Below are 22,150 nucleotides of genomic sequence, written 5' to 3'. Positions count from 1 at the left end.
TCTAAGTAGAAGTGTGATGAATATTAGAGAATAAGAGAGAGGTTGGGTAAATTTCATACTGAATTCTAGGAACTGAGACCTTTGTAGCATAGAATAAGTTTTCTTTTGCTTTCTTGTTCTGTGGTAATTGACATCATGGAATAAACTATTGTGAGTTGCAGTCATTTGACTCTCAGTGTATAGACTTTGTAGTACACATATGGCCTACTGCTGAGGTTTCTTTTTTTTATTATTTTTACTTCATATACCACAGGGTGACCTTTCGGTGTCTTACACCATGGTGGCTATCAGATCCTGGAGGAAATCCTTCTGTTTATTGATTATTTATTTAAGACTCATGCTACTTTTTATGTAAAAAGGAGCTATAGCCTACCGAACAATGACAATTTGGAATCATACGAGTGTGAAGGAATTCATACTGGTCGGCTTAACAGAAAATTCTAATTGGGAGGTTCCCCTCTTCTTGCTTTTCAGTCTAATTTATCTTGTCATTCTTGTGGGTAACTGGGGGATGATTATTTTGATCTGGCTGAATGCCCAACTTCATACTCCAATGTACTTCTTCCTTAGTAACCTTTCTTTCTGTGACATCTGCTACTCTTCTGTCTTTGCACCTAAGATGATGGTCAATTTCTTATCAGAAAGCAAATCTAGTACATTCTTTGCCTGTGTTCTGCAGAGTTTCTTTTTTGCAGTTTACATAACTACAGAAGTCTTCCTCCTATCTATGATGGCTTATGATCGATTTGTGGCAATCACGAACCCCTTGATGTATACAGTTATTATGACTCACAGCGTCTGCACTCAGATGGTTCTCGCATGTTACGTGGGTGGCCTCATTAATTCTCTGACTCACACAATAGGTCTACTCAGGCTGGACTTCTGTGGTCCAAATGTTGTGAATCACTTCTTCTGTGACATCCCTCCTCTTTTAAAGCTTTCATGCTCTGATGCACACATCAATGAAATGCTGCTTTTGATCTTCTCTGGAGTGATTGCTATTTTCACTTTTATCATTATCATTGTGTCCTATAGCCACATTATCATTGCCATTCTGAGAATTCGCTCAGTAGAGGGGAGGCACAAAGCCTTTTCTACTTGTGCCTCACACCTGACAGCTGTGACATTATTTTATGGTTCAGTAGCTTTTAGCTATATCCAGCCAAGCTCTCAGTACTCCATGGAACAGGAAAAAGTCTCTGCTGTGTTTTACACCTTGATCATCCCTATGCTGAACCCTCTGATTTACAGCTTGAGGAACACGGATGTAAAGGAAGCAGCAAAGAGTTCAATTTGTATGGGGAGGGGCACCACTTGACCCTGTCCTTTCTTGGATCCTGCAAAATTGATGTAAATATTCAGACTGACTTCATGAAAAATTGTTAATCATATATATGAGGCAGATAAAATTTTACACCAAAATATTTTAGTGATTTTTTTACTAATGAATGCTATATTGTCTCAGAGAAAACTTTAAAATGTCCCTAATGGCAAGACTTTTATAAATCCTTTCACAAGGGTTTAAAAAGTCTCTGTAAAAACAGAAACAATTATCTCCCATTTTGCATACAATTTTAATAGTATGATAAATGACTGAATAAAAATGTAGCTGATGACTTAATGTCTTAAATAGTCCAACTTCCATGAAATAACTGCATTGTGACAATTTGTGAGGCTTTCAAACTTAACTGAAGAGTTGAAACTAAATTATTAAGGAAAGAGTTCCTCAGCATAAGAAAATTTAGACTTTTGGCTATTAGATATGGCTTTTTTTTGAACATTACAGAATATATAAATGTATTCAAGAATCAAGCAATATCTTGTTAATAGATACAATTTTTAAAATTTATAAATAAGTAAATAGGTTTACCCTTCCCAAGATTATATGACAGACTCTGAAAATCACTCATGGAAGGCCTTACCGTCCCTGAGGAGCAGAAGAGAGATGGAGTGGGATACGGGGGTGGGAAGAATGGGGGGCCTGGGGATGAGGGGAGGGAAAGAGAACTGACAGTAATATGTGTAAAAAGTTAAATAATATATATATATATAAATAATCAATGGAAAAATTAATTAAAAATATAAGTTAAATGAAAACATTATGATATCTAATTTAATTAGGCTGTTGGTCAGGGGGGCCAAAAATCCTCCAAACAATACAGGCTATTGAAGTTGTTTTATGCTGATTCTCCGAACTTGAGGGCAAGATTATTGCTGAAGACCTCAGTCACTTTTTTCATAGGACTTGGAAAAATACAGGTCTTACTGACCTGGGAACCTCCTTCTTAAGGCCAGAGCTCTTACTTAGTATGTTCTATGAAAGCCTTCATGGGAGGAAAGTTACCAAAAGTCCTACCTAACTGTAAATCCAGCAAACTAAAATAATGACTTGTCAAGAAAGGTATGTCCAATGGTAGAATAGTGACATTAATATCTCAGAGATAACCAATAACTTTCTGTAAAATAAGGTAGAATTCATGATTGGTACTGTGAACCATTTATTCTTATGCAGAACATACCACTCCCATTTTGCTAAATTAATGGAGTGTCCACTGTCTTCCAAAACTTATCCTTGTACCCATAGACATGTGCACTCCATACAGAGAACCAGATCTGGTTGAAATGCAGATAACTGACTATGAAGTATTCAACTCCAGATGGGGCATCTATAAAATGACTGTTATACCCAAGACCAGGAAACATAGTGTATGGGTAATAACCAGATGGTAATAACCAGAGAATCCTGAGCACTACTGTAAAATTGAGTCATCTGTACAAGACAAGGATTCGTCATTCATATGCTCTCATATGGTTGCCTGCAAAGAGGCTTGCACAAGACTACACTAATCAACATGCCAAGATGGATGGGGAAAAGGTTTATAAGTCTCCAACATGGATGAAGAGGTACAGACAATCAAGGGATACTGGGGGAAAAAGAGTGAATTTTCTTCAAGAAAATAAACTGGATTGATCACCCAAGCTTAGGTGTATACGAGCAATAACAGGTAGACCCAGTAGACATGGTGGTGGTGGTGGTGGGGTGTGTGCGTGCGTGCGTGTGTGTGCATGTGTGTGTGTGCATGCGTGCAAGCATATGTGCATATGTGTGTGTGCGTGTATGTGTGTGTGTGATTTTAAAAGAAACGGACAAAACTTAGAAGGAAACAGAGTGAGGGGACAAAGGATTTATAAAGGAGAGATGGAGCAGAAATGATGTAACTACAGTATCTTTGTATGAAATTCTAGAAAAATGAGAGTACATGGATAAAAATGAATATCATGCACTAAGGAATTTCGATAGCTGGGCCCTACATATATATAGTCTAATAACTCCTTAAGGTCTAGGTATTCCTGGTCCACTACTCCAAAGTCACTTAGCACAGATTCAGGAACCTGTACTTGTCATGATTCCAGGTATGCTTAAATATGTCACATAGGCACAGTTAATAAATAATGCTCACCTTGGGATAATGTTAACCAAGGAAATTAAAGACCTGTATATCAAGAACTTTGTGTCTTTAAAGAAAGAAATCAAAGAAGATACCAGAAAATGGAAAGATCTCCCATGCTCTTGGATTGGTAGGATCAACATAATAAAAATGGCAATCTTGCTAAAAGCAGTCGCCAGATTCAATGCAATCCCTATCAAAATTCCATCACAATTCCTCAAGGACTTGGAAAGAACATTAATCAACTTTATATGTGTTACGAGAAGCTTTTTCTTGCTAGCTGCTTTGGTTTATCACCCGCCAGCTGCCCGGGCTCTGCTGCTTTGTAGTCTCCAAATAAACACACAGGAGGCTATATTAATTATGAAGCTGTTGGCCTTGCTGGTCTCTTACTGGCTAGCTCTGACTTAAGTAATTACCCCATAATTGTTAATCTAAGTATGTCTCTTACCGGAGAGGTTTCCGGGCTTCCTACCCCAATGGCGTTACATCTCAAACTCTCTTGTGTTTCTCCTTCCCAGAATCCTCCTGGACTCCTAGCCCCATCTATCTAGATTCCTATAGGCTCAACAGTACTTTATTGACAAATAACAGGACTTCCCCCAACAATATGGAAAAACAAAAGGCCCAGGATAGCTAAAACATCCCTGTACAATAAAGGAACTTCAGGAGGCATCACCATACCTGACTTCAAGCTCTATTATAGAGCTATAGTCCTGAAAACAGCTTGGTATTGGCACAAAAATAGGCAGGTAGACCAATGGAACCGAATCGAAAGCTCTAATTTTAACCCACACATCTATGAACACTTGATTTTTGACAAAGAAGCTAAAACTGTACAATGGAAAAAAGAAAGCATCTTCAACAAATGGTGCTGGCATAACTGGGTACTGGTATGCAGAAGACTGCAGATAGATCCATGTTTTTTGCCTTGTACAAAACTTAAGTCCAAATGGATCAAAGATCTCAACATAAATCCAACCACACTGAAACTTTTAGAAGAGAAAGTGGGAGATACTCTTCAACGAGTTGGTACAGGAGACCACTTCCTAAACATAACACCAGTGGCACAAACCCTGAGATCGACAATTAACAAATGGGACCTTCTGAAACTAAAAAGCTTCTGTAAGGCAAATGACACAGTCAAAAAGACAAAAAGGCAAGCCACAGAATGGGAAAAGATATTCACTAACCCTACATCTGACAGAGGGCTAATCCCCAAAATTTACAAAGAACCCAAGAAACAAGTCTCCAAAACACCAAAGGATCCAATTAAAAGGTGGGGTACAGAGCTAAATAGAGAATTCTCAGTAGAGGAGGCTAAAATGGCCAAGAGACACTTAAGTAGTGCTCAACATCCTTAGCCATCAGGGAAATGCAAATCAAAACAACTATGAGATATTATCTTACTCCTGTCAGAATGGCTAAAATCAAAAACACCGAAGACAATTTATGCTGGAGAGGATGTGGAGAGAGAGGAACACTCCTCCACTGTTGGTGGGAGTGCCGACTCATACAGCCTCCTTGGAAATCAGTATGGAGATTCCTCAGGAAAATGGGAATTAATATACCACTAGACCCAGCAATTCCACTCTTAGGCATATATCCAAATGAGGCAAGTTCATACAACAAGGGCATCTGCTCCACTATGTTCATAGCAGCATTATTTGTAATAGCCAGAACCTGGAAGCAACCTAGATGCCCCTCAACTGAACAGTGGATAGAGAAAATGTGGTACATTTACACAATGGAGTATTACTCAGCAGAAAAAAAACAATGGAATCTTGAAATTCGCAGGGAAATGGATAGCACTGGAAGAAACCATCCTGAGTGAGGTAACCCAGTCGCAAAAAGACAAACATGGTATGGACTCACTCATATATGGATTTTAGACATGGATCAGGATAGTGCCAGTCTGCATTTCCACTGACAGAGTCTGGGAAACAGGAAAGAACCTAAAAGATAGGCATATATGCATAGTACCCAAGAGAAGAGGATGGAGACAAGATCCTCTGAATGGATGGGGAACACGGCAAGGGGTGGGGGGGAGTGGGACCTGGGAAGAAGAGAGGGGGTGAAGAGGAAGAGAGTTGGTTATGGGGGAACAGGAAGTTGAGGGGGTGGGGGTACAATAGGGGGAAGAGGGAATCATAGGATCGAATACAGATCAGGCACCAGAGCGACCTCAAGTGATCTAAAGTGATAACACCAACTGGCAAGCTAAGCAATAGTGGAGAGACCACCTCGAATGCCCATTCCTGATAATGAACTTGATGTCTATAACCATCCGGGAGCCTTCATCCTGTGACTGATGGAAGCAGAGGCAAACACACAATTAATCACTGAACTGAACCTAAGGAACCCAGTGACAGAGAGAGAAGAGTGATGAGTAAATTGGCAAAGAATGGGCTGGCAAAACCAGCAGAGACAGCTGATCTGAACAGGGGAGAGCTCTTGGACCCCAGACCGACAGTGGGGAGGCCAGCATGGGACTGATCTGGACCCCCCCAAATGTGAGTGTCAGCGAGAAGGCCTGGGCAACCTATGGGGCCTTGAGCTGTGGATCAGTGTCTATCCCTGGTATACAAACAGTCTTTGTGTGCCTATAGCAAAAAGAGGGATGCTCTCTCAGCCTGGACTCTTAGGAGAGCGCCTGGACCCTACCCAGAGTAAAATGACAGACTCTAGATATCCCCTTTGTGGAAGGATTTGGCAATAGGGTGGGAGTGTGGGGGGGGAAGGGGAGTGCGGGAGGAGGGGAGGGAGAGGGAACTGGGATTGACATGTAAAACAAGCTATTTAAAATTAAAATAAAAAATGATAAAAAAATCACAGAGATAGAAAAATGGATTATCATTGATTATTGATGTGACATTTAATAATTTTCTTTTCTAGAACTCTAAATTAAAAGCAGATCTTCATACAGGATTGATTATTTCTGATTCACACACAAGACAGTCATAGTCAGGAATACCTTTTTTCTATTTCTCAGAGTATTGCTTACTAAGCATACTGAAAGCTAAAAGAAATGGTTTCAGGTGGACAATGAGAAACAATTTTTAATTCCAAATATTTAAATAAGTCATTAAAAAACAAACATGCAGTACTGAAGAGTGATCATGTGTTACCAACTAGAAAATGGTGTTTGTAAATGTTTTTAAACAAACAAACAAAAAACAAATAAAGCATGAGTGGTATATTTATGCACATGAAGGTGAATGTATGTACATATTTACATAGATGATAGAAATCAATCTTTGATATCATACTTAAGGCAAGGTTTCTCAGTGAACACAAACTAATTCAATTAGATTGACTGATTAGCAATCCCCAGTAATCCTGGTGTCTGCTGCCCCAAGACTAGAATTAAAAGTGCACACACACTCCAAGATTTTCATGTGGGGCTGAGAGTCTAAACTCAGATCTTCTACTTACATGAAAAACACTTTGACTGAACTATCCCATGCCCACCAAAGCCATAAACTATTCTAAGAATAGCAAAATGATTCATATTAACACTCTGGTTAATTTGTTAAGTCCAAGACCACATATAATATAGGTTTGCTCTTCATGCAAGAACATAAAATTAGATGTGACTTTTATATGAAATTGAACTGATGCCTAACACTGCCTACTTGGCCAAGCACCTGAAACTACATAGCACAGTGGTCTAGTGTAAAAAAATACTTATGATCTATTAAAAGAAGGCAGAAAAGCATGCTTCCTAATGACATATTCTCTATGTAGGGAGAGATCACACACTCACAGCTCTGTTCATGTCCCCTTGGGGTGTGGTCATAAGTATGTGGGAGAATCAGAGATAAAAGAAGTTACAGGGTGGGCTCTTGCTCTCTCTTGGATCCTGGCTAAGGTTGGGAGACTATGGAGCGCTGACCCAGTTCTCAGGTTTTCATGTAAGTTATTTTTCTCAATTTTAATAAATATCTGACTACCTTTTCCCAGCATCCTTAGTGTGACTCATTTCCATTCACAGCTATATCCATAGATGAGCTACTTGCTCAGTCATCATCAGAGAAGTTTTCTTCTGTAATAGATGGAAACAAATACAGAGACCAAAAGGTAGACAATATGCAGAGAATGAGAAACCTTTTAATACTTAGCCCTAAACAATATGTCAACACCAAAACCCTCCCTTCAGGGATAAAGAAGCCCTGAAGAAGAGGTAGCAGAGAGTATAACAGCCAGAAGGTATGGAGAACACCCAAAAATAAGGCCTTCTATATCAACAAGAGAAACACTCATGAAGTAATAGAGCCTGAACCAGTTGGAGTCTCATAGTTGAAAAAAAGAACTAGACACATGTCCTCGTCCCTAACCCCAAAACACATCCAATTGATAACCATTTGCAAAGGAAAATTGATTATTCTCCAAGGAAGTCTCACTGGCAAAATATACTACTCTTAAGGGTATACCACATGCCTAGTGTGAGATGTCCAACAGAAAATAAACTCAACTTTATAGGTTCCTTGCCTCATAATTTTGTGTCAGAGCATTTTTGTTTGAATTTTATCTCATTTTTAATTTTATTATATATATATATATATATATGTATATAAACATGTATATACACATTCTGGTTTTACCTTATAATTCCTTTGTATATGTCTTACAGATTCTAGTATAATGTTTTATGACATTCATGAGCATGTGAGTGAGTGGAAATCTGCCTTTTCTTGGATTCTTTTTCTTCTGTTTATTTGTTTCTTAATACTAGTTATAAACTACTTTAATTTTGGACAAAAAAGGGAGATAAGTGGTGATACCTTGCTTGTACAAGTAAAGCCTGTCCAAAGATCAGAGAATGGAGCTTGCCACTAGCTAAACATATGGAGATCTCTACAGACAGACAGGAAGTGAGATGTTTGGGTGGAAACAGGAAGTGAGATGACTAAGGAAAGACAGGAAGTAAGATGGCTGGGCAGAGAAAGGATATAAGCAGGAAGAAACAGAAACTCTCATGTCAGCTGAGACACTAAGGATGTAAGGTTTGGCTGTGGGTTGTTCCTTTTTATCTCTGATCTTCTGAAAGGCTTTGTTTGTACCAGCAGGATATCACCACAAATTCTAATGTTAGTTTTTGTTTGGGTCTTTATTTTATATTTTATTATCCCTTAGAACCCTGTTGGATTTCTAATGTGAGACAGAATAGGAGTATATTCAGATGGACGGTGAGGTGGAGAGGATCTGGGAGGATTAAAGGGAAAGGAAACTATAAATCATATATGTAGGAGTGAACCCCAGAAAGCTATCCACCCATGAGGGCGGAGACATGTAAACTGACACAGGTAGATATAAAAGGAAGTGAAAGAAGAAGGAACCCCCCTTGTTTCTCCTGGAAGCCAGCCATGCTTCTGACTCCTGGTCAGTGTGACTCTCTCTCTCCCTGATAAATAAATATATTCTTTTTCCCTATATAGTATCGAATATCGTTATATCTGGTGTCAGAAGTAGGATTGAAATTACAGCCCACGCCTTAGAAAACACCTGAAATCGGCATCCTCCAAGATGAATGCTAAGCTCCTGCCGCGAGGCCACGGAGGCTACATTGCCTCGATCTCGGCTGAGTTCGGAGCTCCGCCACTCTCCCCACGTGTGCTGTTCTGGCCCGCGGCCTGGGACCCCGCCCCAGTCTGCCGCTGCGAGTACCTACAGCTGAACCGCGAAGAGAGGAGTTGGCCTGCCTCTCCGCACGGAGCTGTTTTCCCTTCCCCGCAAGCCCTGCTGCCCCGCCGGCCGCTGCAGAGGGAATATTAATATTAATGCAGAGGGAAGACATCATACTAGAATGGGTATTTCTGCCACATAAACAAAATAAAAAATTAAAAACATATATAGAAAAGATCACTAATTTGATATTAAAAGGTAAGTTAAGGCTTCATCAACTGACTGGGAAAGATCCAGCTGAAATTATTGTACCTTTAACAAATGATGAAATTTCCTCCTTATGGAAAGATAATGAGTATTGGCAAATAGCTTGCAATGACTTTTGGGGAACTATTAGTAATATCTATCCCAAAACAGAGAGAATTAAATTCATAAAGAAAACAATTTGGATTCTTCCACGTATCGTGAGACAAATACCTATTTCTGGAGTTCTTACCTTCTACACGGATGCAAACAAATCAGGTAAGGCAGGGTATAAATCAGGAAATATAAGTAAAGTAGTTCAAAGGCCTTACAACTCCGTACAAAAAGCAGAGTTATATGCCATTCTCATTGTACTTAAAGACTTTACAGAGCCTCTCAATATAGTCACGGAGTCTCAGTATGCGGAAAGAGTTGTCTTGCATATTGAGACTACAGAATTTGTTCCTGATAATACAGAATTAACCTCATTATTTTTACAATTACAGGAAACCATCAGAAACAGGACTCATCCTATATATATAACACACATCAGGTCCCATACAGGTTTGCCAGGTCCTCTGGCACAAGGAAATGATGAAATTGATCGTTTGTTAGTAGGTAATATGTTGGAAGCTTCAGAATTTCATAAGAAACACCATGTCAACAGCAAAGGCTTAAAGAAGGATTTTTCTATCACCTGGCAACAAGCCAAAGAAATAGTAAAAAATTGCCCCAGTTGCTGATTCTACAATCAAACTCCATTACCAGCAGGTTGTAATCCTAAAGGTATTCATAGAAATGAACTTTGGCAAATGGATGTATTTCACTTCCCAGAATTTGGCAGTTTAAAATATGTACACCATACCATAGACACGTTCTCAGGATTCCAATGGGCTACTGCCCTCAGCTCTGAAAAGGCTGACTCTGTTTTTACACACCTCTTAGAGATGATGGCTGTTATGGGTATACCTAAAACGATAAAAACTGACAATGCTCCAGCATATGTCTCCAGTAAATTAGAACAATTCTTCAAATATTATAATATAAAACATAACTGGTATACCTTACAATCCCACAGGACCAGCAGTGATTGAAAGATCTAACCGAACCTTAAAAGAGATGCTTCATAAACAGCCGGGGAGAACAAAGACCCCTAAACACAGGTTACATAATGCTTTACTAACATTGAATTTTCTTAATGCTGATGAAAAATGACAAAATACAGCGAAAAGACACTAGACTACAGAGAAGACTTCTGAACTGAACCAACCAATGTATTTTAAGGATGTTATGACCTCACTCTGGAAACCAGGATATGTGTTACGTTGGGGAAGGTGTTATGCTTTTGTTTCCACAGGAGAAGAAAAGCTTTGGATCCCATATAAATTAATTAAGATTCGATCAGAAAAGAAAACGTCTCAGGAGGAGGAAGGATGACAGCTCATCTACAAGGTCTGTTAAGTATAAGGAGACCTCATAAAAGGAAAGAGAAGTATTCTGTTTATGTCTTTACAGGACAATTAGTTATAACCAATGAAAAAATCCTAAGTATATGGATACCTAAAGAAGAAAGGATAGCTACTCCGAGGACCACCAAACATGCAATAATGCGATATGTTATCAATGTCTACATCTCTGTATTATGTTATTATAATTTCTATTTCTTCCACTTCCTAATATGCCTTAGTCCCAATTCATCTAATTATTGCTGGCTTTGGAGTTGGATTGGCTCTCCTACTTTAAACCCAAGCATATTGTTAAAATACAATTCAGACTTTCTATATTATATCAAAGAGCCATTGATATAAGACAGAAACAACATCAAAAAAGATATACATATATGGGGACTGTCATCTATGTATATTTGATTTTTCTAAAACTCTAATCTCCTTCATATGTATTATCTTCTTTAGGGTTGCCTTTCCCAGTATTCATACACATAGAAGTTAAGAATTTCTGTGCTAACATTAATATTTCAGTTTTCTAGAGACAAAGGGATTTCTTGACAGCGATCTTCAACTGCTTCAGAAAGAGAATGTGAATTCACTTTCCCGACTCCGCCTGATTCCACTGGATACATCTAAACTGCCCCACATCATCGACCCCACCTGACAGGCACCATCCTGAAACCAGCTTGGAACTACATCACCCGACACATCGTCAGGCCAAGGAACTGATACAGTGCATCTTCTACAATCGGATCAGAGCTTCAGACAAGAGCTTCAATCAAAATCAAAATCTAATCTGGAACTTCAGTCAAGCCTCTCCTGCAAAACAGAGACTAACTGACCTATTTAAGACTCTTGTTACACTAACAAGTTTTCCCACAGGTCCCCATGATTGTCATCGTCCCACTTCAGCAGGAAGTAAATTTGAGAATTCCATGTCCCCTCTCCCTACTATCGACATTAGAGGATACTTTACACCTGTTATTGTTACTTTGCAATTGTTTTAGGGTTGGGTTTGGAAGGAGGTGTTCAGACTTAGGCATCCTTTTCAGATAAGTTTAGAATTTAGGTGGAATGGATATGTTTAGCTTAGGATAAGTAGATTACAACTTAATTATCACCCTCTACATATATATTTTTTATATGTTTGAGTTTGTATCAAATTTAAATCTTCTATTTAGACTAAAAGGGGAATTGTAGGAGTGAACTCCAGAAAGCTATCCACCCATGAGGGCAGAGACATGTAAACTGACACAGGTAGATATAAAAGGAAGTGAAAGAAGAAGGAACCCCCTTTGTTTCTCCTGGAAGCCAGCCATGCTTCTGACTCCTGGTCAGTGCGACTCTCTCTCTCCCTGATAAATAAATATATTGTTTTTCCCTATATAGTATCGAATATCGTTATACATATATATGAGAAAAATATTTTCAATAAAAGGAAAAACAAAGGAAGTGATGAATTATACTGAATTAATACTTGTTGCATAAAAGAAAAGGGGATTAACTCAAATATCAGAGATGTAAACATACCTGGGAACTGAATAAGGAAACAGAAAGACATGGGGACAAGTGGCAGAAGAAAAATACGTAGTAACATTGAACTACTAACAGAGAGGTGATACATGATCAGAGTATGATAGAAAGAGATAATACAAGATGCTGGTATAAGTTATTAGAATGTAAGTCTAGTATATTTATTGGCTATATTCTTCAGGTTCTTTATTTTTAATTTGTGTAAATATCTAGCATCTTTCTGCCCCTAATATCTAATAACTTTATTGTGGTAAGTGAAAATCTTTTATTCTACAGTCATTGTAACCCAAAGTGACCTAATTCAGCTATGTCTCAAGGAGTATCATATTCCAATACTAAGTTGTCACTTCTAAAATTAATACATAAAAATAACACAAATGAATTCATTTTGTATATTTGTGGGTATATATATATATATAATAAAAGAAATAAGGTAATCTACTTTAGAGTAGGTGACATTAGAGGGTCTGGAGCAGTAAAAAGAAATGGAAGAAGTTATGAAAATATAATTCAATAAAATTAATATAAATTAATAATTTGTCAAAGAAAATAGTTTGAATTTTAAAAAGAAAATTAAAATTGGAAAATACAATCTTAAATTTAAGAAGATGAATAAGTATGTTACAAAGTTTCATGAATCAAACAGTAGATAGACAAATACTTTATATAAATTTCATCTGTACACTGTGGTGTTGGTTTTACACTCTGGAGGACTACAGGGAGACTCATACATAAAACAACAGCTTAAATTGTAGATGGACCTTTTACACCCCTTTAATTCTTGGGTAGTGATCCTTGCTAGAATTCAATAAAAATGTAATTGTAAAAGCTATAAAGACATGTTGCAGTTTTTGTTTGTTTGATGTTTTTTTTCCAGGCAGGGTTTCTCTGTGCAACAGTGATGGCTGTCCTGGAACTCACTTTGTAGATAAGATGACCTTAAAATCACTAAGATCTACCTGCCTGTGCCTCCTGAGTGCTGTGATTAAAGGCCTGGTCTGTCACTCCTGGTTGGCCCAGGCATGTTACTTTTATCCATATGGAATGTAGATTAATAGAAGTTCATTGTCCACTACATAGAAGTCATGTGATCCAACCTTCAATCAGTTGTTCTTCCCATAATGAAAATAAATATTTCACAAATGATTCTGCCATCTGTGGTTATAGCAGTGTTCTTCAAACACATTTTCTACAAGACTTTTAATGTCAATGTATGTGTCAGAACAATAGCTTTCCTGAGTTACACCAAAATACCTATAAGTTGAAAAACATCAGCTTATCTTTTAACCAAGCCCAAGGGCCTGTACATAGTTTTGTAAAGGCCTCATTGGCTTTCCCATGTTTTCAGTGCAGGAGACAGTGTTTAGTTGAAGTATTCAGTCGTTACTGAGTACTGTAATATGTGGCAAGGCCTGCAATTTATCACTTAAGAATTTTTCCAGGACTTATTTTTTCACAGTAAGTTATATCTGTTTTCTGTAAGAATTAAAAAGAAAAACCTTTATATCTAAATAATTGTTTTTGAGTGCCAAAGGGGCAGGACATATCTCCTTGGCGATAGTCGATTTTAAAACAACAACAACAGCAACCACAAAATGAAGATACAATGTGTGGGTATGTGGAAGAATTTAGAAAGAGGAATATGAAATGAATATGGCCATGATATCGTGTGTGAAATTAAATTATACCTAATAATATTATACAATTAAAATAAATCTTTTAAAAAATACTCAAGCCTGATTAACTTGTCTTTTCTTATAATTTTGAGAAAAAAGTAAATTTGCTTTGACATTTTACATTAAACATTGGTAAGTTTATTTATAATTCTCAATATATATTCATATAATCTATGTCAACTATCACACTGTTACATAAAGCCATTTTGGTTTTAGTGTTGGCACCAAGTTGGGACTTGAACACTGCTTATATTTCTGTTTGTATTCCATAGTTTTCCTTGATTTTTATGGGATTAACATTAATTTTTCTGTAACACTAAGATTTTGTAAATACTCATTAATGTCCGCATATCTCAATTCAGTCTTTCATATTGTATAATTATAACATATGGCTTTTGTTATGCTGCATAATATTTTGTGTTCTATGCCCCAGTGACTCATGAGCTTATGGGATGGTCACATTGCAATGGTAATTAAAGCAGACATTTACAAGGTAGGCCAGTGGCATGTGAAAATGTCATTATAATCATTAATAGAAGGTGATATGTCTATGCAGAGTATTTCATATTATATGAAAGCAGATATGTGTAAAAGAAGAATCTTTTCCTCCCTTCATTTTCTTTCCTTCTCCTATGACACACTCTTCATCATATGATATTGCTGAAGGTGAGCACCGCATAAAGAAGATAGGTTCTTGTTATCTTGTAGGTTTAGATGACCAAGGAGACAGTGACAGGAGCTTCCAAATCTAACTATAAAATTATAGACTAAAATAGGGAAGGTATCATTTTTTATTATTACACATCTCAATATATCAGAACTCAAGACATGATAATGTAGTATCATCAAAGTTTAAAATACTTTGACTCCCTGATATCAAACTATAAGTAACTGCAGATTATTTGAATCATTCATGCAAAAAGTAAGTTTCAAATTACATGACAAGTTAATATCTGCTTAATGTGTACAAAATCCCTGGCTGTGCTATGTTTATAAAAACTTCATTAGAGTGAAAAATAAATACTAAGGCATGATCCATACATCTATGATGTCTACTGGACTTTAGAAGAAATGATAACATGTACAAAACTAAATAGAATATCATAAATTACAGTTAATTATCTATTTATTTTCTTCATGAGTATTTTATCCAAAACCCTTATTGAGTAAGTGAATAGTAAAATTTTATATTATGACAATATATACTGCTTATGTTAGGTTCATAGTGAACATATCGTGTAGGTATCATGTGATTGTTGACATTAAAAAACTGTAGGGTTTTTTTTGAGTTTTAAAGACAGGATTTCTCTGTGCAACAGCCCTGGCTGTCCTGAAACTAGCCAGGCTGGCTTTGAATTCACAGAGATTCACCTGCCACTGTCTCCCAAGTGCTGGGATTAAAGGCATGTGCCACTACTGCCCCACAAAAACATACTCCAGGGTGGCACACATACAACTATAATTCTTTCAGCTCCTGTCTTAAGAGATGAGAGGGAAGCAAGTGACTCAACTGAGGACAACTGTTGATCATTGCAGCCAATGCATGACTGACTCGGTCCCCACAAGAACAAGAGGGGTCAAGGGCACTGTGAGAGCACGGCCAGCAGAATCAAGTAAGCAGATCTCACAGGGATCACAGAGACTAAAGTGACAATTGCAGAGCCTGCATGGCTCTGCGCTTGTAGACCTCTGCATATATATATCTATATATATATATCTATATATATATATATTATAGTTGTGTAGATTGTGGAAATACTGACATTGGGAGTGGGGGTGTCTCTGAACGTTTTGCTTTCTCATGGGACCTTTTTCCTCCTACTGGGTTGCCTCATGCAGTCTAGATATGAGGGTATGTGCCTAGTCTTATTGTAACTTACTATGTCATGTTTTGTTGATTACCCTAGGAGACCTGCTCTTTTTTGAAGGAAAACTAAGAAGAAGTAATGCAGAAGAGAAGGGAAGTATGTGTTGGGGGCATAGAGATAAGTGGTAGGTGAGAAAACTGCAGTCAGTATATAATATATGAATGAATAACAACAAATAGTACAAAAAGTAATAACGATGGTGATGAATATTAATAATGAAGAACAGGCAAGAAAGACATTAAAGTTTGGAGATGTGGACCTATCTAGTATGTTCTCTTCCTGATTTACTAGAGGTCACTCACTCCAAAGCTAATAGGAAACCGGCATTGAAGTTGACTTAGTTTTATACTTGCTTTTGCCATATCACTGGTACCTACTGAATAATATCAACATCATTTGCAAACAGAAAACCATTTTCTATTCCTTAAAATTAGAGAATTAATATTTATTATTCAATGATATTTTCATGTTATAGAATACATCAATATTTATATAACAACTATATATTTATATAAACCAACATAAACATTTTCTTGTACATAAGTAAGTACATATATGTTTATATTATTAAATATTTAATTATGATAGCTTAAACATGACTAAACATTTATGAAAATTTCCTACAGTGTAACTTCTGTAACTAAGAACCATATTTAATCACAGCTAGCTTACCATGGAATTCTTTTTGTTTTAGAATTTTTTATTATTTTAATTTTAAATATCTTGTTTTACATATCAATCCCAGTTCCCTCTCCCTCCCCTCCTCCTGAAGTCCCCCACCACCACCCCCAGCCTCCCACCCTATTGCCAATGGAATTCTTTTTTTTATAATGTAATGTACTAAGTTTGTTGAGAAATAATTCAGAATTATTTTCTTTTATAATTCCAGTAAAAATACTTTAAGAATTGTTTTCTAGCAGGACTGTGGGAGCACACATCTTTAATACCAGTACTTAGGAGGGAAAGGCAGGTTGATCTCTGTGAGTTCAAGACATCTTGGTCTACAAAAGCTAGTTTCAGGACAGGCTCCAAAGCTACACAGAGAAGCACTGTCTCAAAAAACCAAAAGAGAGTAAACAAAATAATTTTTTTTTCTAATTTTGACACATCCTGTCTGTAACAAAAATGATGCTTGTTTACAATTCTACAGTTCTGAGTTCCCAAGAGCTCAGTGCAGTTTTTTGTTTTTTTGATTTTCATTTCCCCACCATGTCCACACCTGTGGCAATGCCCTAATGGGTGTGGCCAGCACCACAGTTAGCTAGTAATGTCTTCCCCCAAAATACACATAGAAAAGCCCATGAGGACTCATTCCTTTGCAAAGGCTGTAGACAACAGAGAAAGGCTGGGGAAGATAGAGGAGGTTTTCCATAGAGAAGAGCACAGCAATTTATTGACTAGTGGCAAATGTTCAGCCCATGAAACATAACTAAAAGGAACAATATACGGACTAAGCAAGTAATATTTAGGGAAAAAAGAAGCCACTAATTTGAAGGAAAACAGGGAGGACTACATGGGAGAACTTAAAGGGAGGGATGATAAGGGAGAAAAGGTATAATTATACTCTTAAATAACATTTAAAAAGGAGTTACCCCAAAGAGAAAAGAAAAATTCTAGGCAAATTTTAGTAATGTTAATACAAATTTTGTACGTATCAAATTCAACTGAAACCCAAATGAAGTATTAGTTAGAATACTATTTCATTTCTTTAAAAACTTCAAGTGGAGCCAAGTGATAGAAATGGATTTTACCATTTTACATTAGCATTTTTGCTTGTGTTTTTGTTTGTTTTCTATTTGTGACAATGATCCAAAGAATGAATTCTAATGAAATTATAGATGAACAATAAGACATTTCAGCCTACTTTGTTGCATTTTTTTATAAATCATATGTTGTATTTTGCCATACTCCTTCCGAATTTCTTATGTTCATTATAATATCTCTCAAAAGGAATGCCTCAGGAGAGATATTAACCTTTTGAGAATTGTTTCCCTTGAGAAACAAGAAGAACTTTTAATAGTATGTGTATTCCATCCTTTGCAATAGTACTTAACTCCAGGGAATGTATTCCCTTTGAACCAAAGTGCATAAATACACTAATCAGTTACCTGCATGTTATGATTATCTCACATGTATTTTCATACCAAGAATTCTTTGCTTTTGACTTTCATTTATGTAAGGATAAGCTTGAATTTCAACCCTGCTGTCTATGGTACAATCTTGGACTGAATTTACACACTGTTTCAAAAGTACGGCGCTTTGACTGTTCTGATTTTGGTTTGGTAACATTATACGGAATAACAACCACATATTTGGTGGTCACTACATCCCTTAGAGGCTGATTTTGAATATGTTTTCATTCCATGAATAAGCTAAATTTGTTTATTTTATTCTTCCATTCACAAGTTCAAACCAGTTACTTTTTAATGAGTAAGTGTATTTTTCAGTTTTGAAATTATAGTATTTACATCATTTCTTCCTTAGCTTTACCCCCTCTGAGCCTTCCTATATAACCTTCCTTAAGAATACTTTTAGTTTGATAGATTCATCGAGTTACAGAAATGGAATAGCTTGTAATTATTCATCAGTTCAAGCCTCTTCGCCTATATTTCAACTTCTTCTACATGTAAGCACAGCTTCAAAAACCAGTGTATTAATTCAAAAGGATATTCTTCCATAAGAAATAATTACAATCTAAATAATCATTTTTATATCTAATCATTCAGTTGTTAATATAAATAATATAAATGTAATATTTCTGTCTTCTCATTGCTGTATCAATTATCTTACAGCATGTTTCTTTTCTTAAGTTTTACTGACTGTATAAAGAAAGAGATCCCAGAACTAAAGGATATCCAATCTACCAATCAAATCAGTTAATTTATACTTTAGCAACTACACTATCACTAATATGTTTAAAATACTTATTCATATTCTACTTGGTTTATACAGAAATAGAGGCAATTTAGTTGACTGGGTACTTTGTAGAAAATCCTTCCCTATCTTGGAAAATTTAAAAGTTTCAGAGGAAATGTCTATTACCAGAAAGATATTTATAATTAAGCCGAAAAGATACCATTTACTCTAAAATCTGCATTGCAGAATGAATTCAAAGATATTATGTGTTTGTTTTGCATGTTTGTTGTATTTTGTGTGATTATATTATTTTTAAAACAATACTGATTAAACATCAGATTCCTGAGACAAAATCTAGTATTTTTATCAAATGTCAAACACTAATTATTTGTTATTTCGAATGATTCTTTGTTGTTGAATGTCAAAGCATCTTTGATATCATTCACAGAATGGGAACTACTCTGAACTCAGTGCCTTTGACTATCTTCTAGAAACCCCTTTGGGGGTGTTCTCTTCTAATTGTCTGCATTCTATCACACTTGGAAGACAAAGACAATGTGTCTCATTTGTTAAGCATTTGCCTATCATGAATGAAGTCTTGTATACAATTCCCTCCCATAGACATGTAGAATGGTAGCTAATTTTGATATGTGTAGGATATAGCTAAAACACGCTGCTATAATTTATTATTTATGTATGTTATGCATATTGCGACCAGTGTCATGAGCAACTGCTGCTTCACTGAGTTACATCACCAATAAATAGTTTAATTTTTAAAAGAAACAATACATGATATATTAGGTTTCTTGATACATTCTAATTAGATGTCATTACAGTAAAACTAAGTAGAATTAAGGACAATTTAAATGAAAATATCTGCTAAATTTTTTAATTTAGTTCTTGCAGATTAGTAAATTAGGATTTACCTGTTGAAATCAAAAAGTTAAATTTTGCTTTCCGTGCACCTACAGAAGTGCAGTTAAATGGACCCTTCAGCTATTAATCTAACAATTTTTTAAAATCTATGAAAACAGATTGAATAGAAGAGGCAAATACTGTGTTTTAGGTTATTATATATAATATATATATATATATATAACTTGGATAAACATTTCTGTTTATCAACAGGATAACCAGAGAGACAAAATTCTCCAGTACAGATGGCATATATAGATTGAAATTTCTAAGATATTTATGTCCTACTATTACTATCAATTTATCCAAATCTCTTGTTATTAATAGATACCAAGGCTCTGAAGTACATGGCAGATGTCAATTTCACATTTGTTACTGAGTTTATCCTCATGGGACTTACAGATTATGAAGAACTCAGAGTCTTTCTCTTCATCTTGTTCCTATTGATCTATGTCATCTCATTGGTAGGGAATTTAGGAATGTTCTTTCTGATCTATATAACTCCTAAACTCCACACACCAATGTACCAGTTCCTTAGGTCTCTGTCATTTGTGGATGCATGGTATTCGTCAGTATTTGCACCCATAATGCTTATGAACTTCTTTGTTGAGAAACAGACTATCTCATTGTCTGCATGCATTGTGCAATATTTTTTGTTTGCACTATTGGTTACCACAGAAGGATTTTTGCTGGCTGCAATGGCTTATGACCGTTATGTGGCCATTGTAAACCCTTTAGTTTATACAGTGGCCATGACTAAAATTGTGTGTGTTGGGCTGGTGCTTGGTTCATTCGTAGGAGGTCTAATCAACTCATTGACACATACAATTGGATTAATGAAGCTGTCCTTTTGTGGACCAAATGTCATCAATCACTTCTTCTGTGACCTTCCTCCCCTGTTGAAGCTATCATGTTCTGATGCCTCAATGAATGAGCTCTTGCTTTTGGTCTTCTCCGGAGTCATTGCCATGACTACACTCTTGACTGTGATGATCTCCTACATTTTCATTGTTGTTGCTATCCTTAGGATCCACTCAGCAGCAGGGAGACGCAAAGCTTTCTCCACCTGTGCTTCACATCTGACAGCTGTGACTTTATTATATGGTTCAGTAAGCTTCAGTTATATTCAGCCAAGTTCTCAATACTCCTTAGAACAAGAGAAGGTTGTATCTGTATTTTACACCCTGGTAGTTCCCATGTTGAATCCACTGATTTATAGCTTAAGGAACAAAGAAGTCAAATATGCTGTGAAAAGGGCCATGGAAATGAAGTGTTTCCCTTGTTGATTTCAGGCTGTTTCTATAAAAAAGACATGAAAACACTGAATTGTTTGAAATCTTTATGAAGATATATTAAGTTTTATTACATTAAATCAGCAAGGCTTATTGAGTCATGTGGTTTACAATGATCCAAAGGAGTATAATCTGTAAGCATTCATATGCTTCAATAAGGTGAGCATAAAATAAAATATAGAAAGAGAAACTTCTCAAAAGTAAAAGTTGCTTATTTCACAGTTGATCAATGCATGTAATTATTCTGCATAGCAAAAATAATGGTACCCACTGAGTCTACACAATATGTAGGTGTGTATTTACCATTCCTTTCTAGAATGAAGCTTTCCTTAAAAGTAGATTTAATATCATCCCATTTACAGGATTTTTTGCATTTAATCAGAAAGAAAAGAAAAGCTTAGCAATATTGTTTTCCAACAGAATCAATATTATATTTGATTTTGAAGTTTTCAATGATATGAATTTTTAATACAGTAAATGAGGAAGTATATGAGGAGTTATATGTATTTACACAATGCTTCTTTTCTTCTCTCTCTCTCTCTCTCTCTCTCTTTCTATCTCACTCTTGTTCTTTTAAACCATTAAGTCTGACAGTGCCATGAATTTTCAGTAATGTGGTAAATCTTCCTCCCTTCCATAAGCCTTCTGAACTCAGCTGGCACAGTACATTCTCATGTTATTACTTTAAACACAGCATTCTTATTCTAATTCTACTTTTGCACAAACTGCCTCTTCCATAGTCCATTTTATTCTACCAACCAAGACCTTGCTGGGCTCCACATGGTCTTCCTTGTTTCTCAGATTCAGCAGGATTTTCCTCATCCACATTTAACAGTTCGATTCCCTACTTACATTTTATTTATTGTGAATAGGGTCTTATGGAAAGGTACATATGTGATAAATAAGTGATTCTTTCCTTCATATCCTTTAGCTGAAACATATGAGCACAATCAGGGTAAATTATTTTTAAAGCAAGCACACAGGCAGGGGTAGGGGCTATGGATATGCCATTAAAGAAGAATGATCAATTCTTCTAATACACTGTAGAGCAAAATTATAGATTTGATAACAGTCTTTTTGAGAATGGTAAAATACAGTCTTGAAATTGCTGGTTTTTACCATTTCTTCATCTTTATTTCTTCTTTTGATGGTAGGGTCATGGGATGAAACTACGTTAGTACTCAAAAAATATTGTCATTACTCTAAATCTATGGGTTATTTTTCCAGCCCCAAACAACATTTTTT

The 22,150-nt window shown here is 36.2% G+C and overlaps 2 protein-coding genes across 2 annotated transcripts; both read left to right on the top strand.

Annotated features, from left to right (window-relative positions):
- Window positions 1-279: 279 nt before the first annotated feature.
- LOC101826149 (olfactory receptor 1052-like) lies at window positions 280-1,476 on the top strand. Its single transcript, XM_005065027.2, has one exon. It carries the CDS (start codon window positions 380-382, stop codon window positions 1,316-1,318), a length of 939 nt encoding a protein of 312 aa, XP_005065084.1. The 5' UTR covers window positions 280-379; the 3' UTR covers window positions 1,319-1,476.
- Window positions 1,477-19,960: 18,484 nt separating this feature from the next.
- On the top strand, window positions 19,961-20,899 carry LOC101841761 (olfactory receptor 1052-like). Its single transcript, XM_005064599.1, has one exon. It carries the CDS (start codon window positions 19,961-19,963, stop codon window positions 20,897-20,899), a length of 939 nt encoding a protein of 312 aa, XP_005064656.1.
- Window positions 20,900-22,150: the final 1,251 nt, after the last annotated feature.

The sequence above is a fragment of the Mesocricetus auratus genome, unplaced genomic scaffold (genome assembly GCF_017639785.1).
Source record: "Mesocricetus auratus isolate SY011 unplaced genomic scaffold, BCM_Maur_2.0 Super-Scaffold_100004, whole genome shotgun sequence".
Taxonomy (NCBI): Eukaryota; Metazoa; Chordata; class Mammalia; order Rodentia; family Cricetidae; genus Mesocricetus; species Mesocricetus auratus.
Note: the sequence above shows the minus strand (reverse complement) of the source record. Positions and strands in the feature narration are given on the sequence as shown.

What these genes read in the sequence shown, in the direction of transcription:
- LOC101826149 (XM_005065027.2), top strand. Translation starts at nt 380, where the DNA reads ATGACAATTTGGAATCATACGAGTGTGAAGGAATTCATACTGGTCGGC.
- LOC101841761 (XM_005064599.1), top strand. Translation starts at nt 19,961, where the DNA reads ATGGCAGATGTCAATTTCACATTTGTTACTGAGTTTATCCTCATGGGA.